A 3,025-nucleotide genomic window follows, 5' to 3' on the forward strand; every position below is an offset into this window, starting at 1 on the left:
GGATGAAACTCTCCGTTTTCAAAAAAACTTCATGGTTTCTATTTATGCCTTTAAAAAAATCCTAATTCCTAATATTTATGTATTTCCCTGGATATTTCTAAACTCTCCACATTTAGGGCCGGAGGGAAGAACAGAGTTTGTGAGATTTCCATGTATACTCCGCTCTTTAATTCCATTTATTTACCATTTTCCCCCACTAATAACCAGGTTTTTTTGAGCAATTCCTCCATTTTTTCCCCTCCAAATCCCGGATTTTTTTTTTTTTTTCTGACGTTTTTCCTGTTTTTTCCCGGCGCAGATGCCAAAGGGACGATCCGGGAGATCGTGCTGCCCAAGGGGCTGGACCTGGACCGGCCGAAGCGGACGCGGACGTCCTTCACGGCGGAGCAGCTCTACCGCCTGGAGCTGGAGTTCCAGCGCTGCCAGTACGTGGTGGGCCGGGAGCGCACCGAGCTAGCGCGGCAGCTCAACCTCTCCGAGACACAGGTGAGACCCGGGGGGATCCTCCGCGATGGGGACGTCACCGTGGCCATGTCCCCGAGCATCAGAATGAGGTGGCTTTGTCCCCAAACCCTCAGAATGAGGTGGCCGCGTCCCCAAACCTTTGGACGTGTTGGAATGAGGTGGCCGTGTCCACAAGCTCCTGGAATGAGGTGGCTTTGTCCCCAAACCCTCAGAATGAGGTAGCTTTGTCCCCAACCCTCGGAATGAGGTGGCTTTGTCCCCAAATCCTTGGATGCGTTGGTATGAGGTGGCTGTGTCCCCGAGCATCGGAATGAGGTATCTTTGTCCTCAAACCCTTGGAATGAGGTGGCCTTGTCCCCAACCCTCGGAATGAGGTGGCTTTGTCCCCAAATCCTTGGACATGTTGGAATGAGGTGTTCGTGTCCCCAAACCCTCGGAATGAGGTGGCCTTGACCTCAAACCCTTGGAATGAGGTGGCCTTGTCCCTGAACCCTCGGAATGAGGTGGCTTTGTCCTCAAACCCTTGGATGCATTGGTATGAGGTGGCTTTGTCCATGAGCTCCTGGAATGAGATGGCTTTGTCCCCAAACCCTTGGAATGAGGTGGCTCTGTCCCCAAATCCTTGGACGTGTTGGAATGAGGTGGCTTTGTCCCCAAACCCTCAGAATGAGGTGTCCATATCCCCAAACTCTTGGACGTGTTGGAATGAGGTGGCCGTGTCCCCAGGCCTCGGAGTGAGGTGGCCGAGCCCTTGGACGCACAGAATGAGGTGGCTTTGTCCCCAAACCCTTGGACACATTGGAATGAGGTGGCCGTGTCCCCAAACCCTTGGAATGAGGTGGCTTTGTCCCCAAACCCTCAGAATGAGGTGGCTTTGTCCCCAATCCTCGGAATGAGGTGGCTTTGTCCCCAAACCCTCGGAATGAGGTGGCTTTGTCCCCAAACCCTCAGAATGAGGTGGCCTTGTCCCCAAACCCTCAGAATAAGATGGCTTTGTCCCCAAACCCTCAGAATGAGGTGGCTTTGTGTCCAAACCCTCGGAATGAGGTGGCCCTGTCCCCAAACCCTTGGAATGAGATGGCCTTGTCCCCAAATCCTTGGACATGTTGGAATGAGGTGGACGTGTCCCCAAGCCCTCGGAATGAGGTGGCCTTGTCCCTGAACACTTGGACACATTGGAATGAGGTGGCCGTGTCCAAGAGCTCCTGGAATGAGGTGGCTTTGTCCCCAAAACCTCGGAATGAGGTGGCCCTGTCCCCAAACCCTTGGACACGTTGGAATGAGGTGGCCGTGTCCCCAAGCCTTGGAGTGAGGTGGCCTTGTCCCTGAGCCCTCGAGTGTCCCTGACACCCCTGGAGTGAGGTGGCTTTGTCCCCAAACCCTTGGAATGAGATGGCCTTGTCCCCAAATCCTTGGACATGCTGGAATGAGGTGGCTTTGTCCCCAAACCCTTGCACACGTTGGTATGAGGTGGCTGTGTCTATGAGCTCCTGGAATGAGGTGGCTTTGTCCCCAAACCCTCAGAATGAGGTGACCATGTCCCCGAGCCCTTGGACGTGTTGGACTGAGGTGGCCGAGCCCTCAGATGGGTGGAACGAGGTGACCATGTCCCCAAGTCCTTGTAATGAGGTGGCTTCATCCCTGAACCCTCGGAATGATGTGGTCTTGTCCCTAAACCCTTGGACACGAGGAACAAGGTGGCTGCATCCCCAAACCCTTAGAATGAGGTGGCTTTGTCCCCAAACCCTTGGACATGTTGGATTGAGGTGGCTTTGTCCCTGAGCCCTCAGACTCATGGAACGAGGCGTCCTTGTCCCCAAGCCCTTGGAATGAGATGGCCTTGTCCCCAAACCCTCCGAGACGTGGGGTGAGGTGGCCTTGTCCCCAAGCCCTCAGATGCGCCGAGTGAGGGGACAGCGGGACGTGTGTGGTGTTCCCGGTGACAATTCCTCTCCGTCCCATCCTCCTGGCCCATGGAACGGTTGGAATAGGGTTGGGGACAGCCCTGAGGRGTCTGTGGGGACCCCCCCAGCTGGTGGTGTCCCCTCAGAGTGTCCAGCAAAGCCCAGGAAGGGGTTTGGAGTGACCTGGAGTCGGGGAAYTGTCCCTGGACGAGCGTTGAGTCCCTTCCAACCCATCCCATCCCATGATCCTGTGGAAAGCGGGACGACAGCAGTGACCCGAGGAGGGATCGGGATGTGTGGGACCCGTTTCACTTTTTCCCGCACCCCAATCCCAGCGGGACGGGGCTGTCACCGGAATTGTCCCTGGATGTCTTCTCCGTCACCTTCCTTGGATGGCGGGGCGGGAATCTCCCAATTTTTCTGGGAACGCCATGCTCCGGGGTTGGCACCTTGATGGGGTCGGGATGGTTTTGGCTCAGATTTGTGGTTAATCAGTAATAATAATTAAATCACATCAATAGTATTTATATTATAATATTAGCATTAATATTATTACAATAATCACGATTCTTCTGCAATTCAGAGCAGCCCCGCCCGCCCCTTCCCTGCCACCGGCATCGCTTCCCTCGATTCACACAGGGAATAATTCCCATTTT

The 3,025-nt window shown here is 54.6% G+C and overlaps 1 protein-coding gene across 1 annotated transcript in view; it reads left to right on the top strand.

Moving 5' to 3' along the window:
* The window catches only part of VAX2 (ventral anterior homeobox 2), a gene marked incomplete at its 3' end in the record, with an annotated part of 6,684 nt that extends 6,198 nt beyond the window's left edge, over window positions 1-486 (top strand). Inside the window, exon 2 of the mRNA XM_057387758.1 lies at window positions 299-486. Within this exon, the coding sequence (XP_057243741.1) occupies window positions 299-486 (188 nt within the window). The remainder of the gene's footprint in view (window positions 1-298) is intronic.
* Between the last annotated feature and the right edge of the window lie 2,539 nt (window positions 487-3,025).

This window comes from Malurus melanocephalus, unplaced genomic scaffold (genome assembly GCF_030028575.1).
Source record: "Malurus melanocephalus ecotype Western Australia unplaced genomic scaffold, MMel_1.1 scaffold_1349, whole genome shotgun sequence".
Classification (NCBI taxonomy): Eukaryota; Metazoa; Chordata; class Aves; order Passeriformes; family Maluridae; genus Malurus; species Malurus melanocephalus.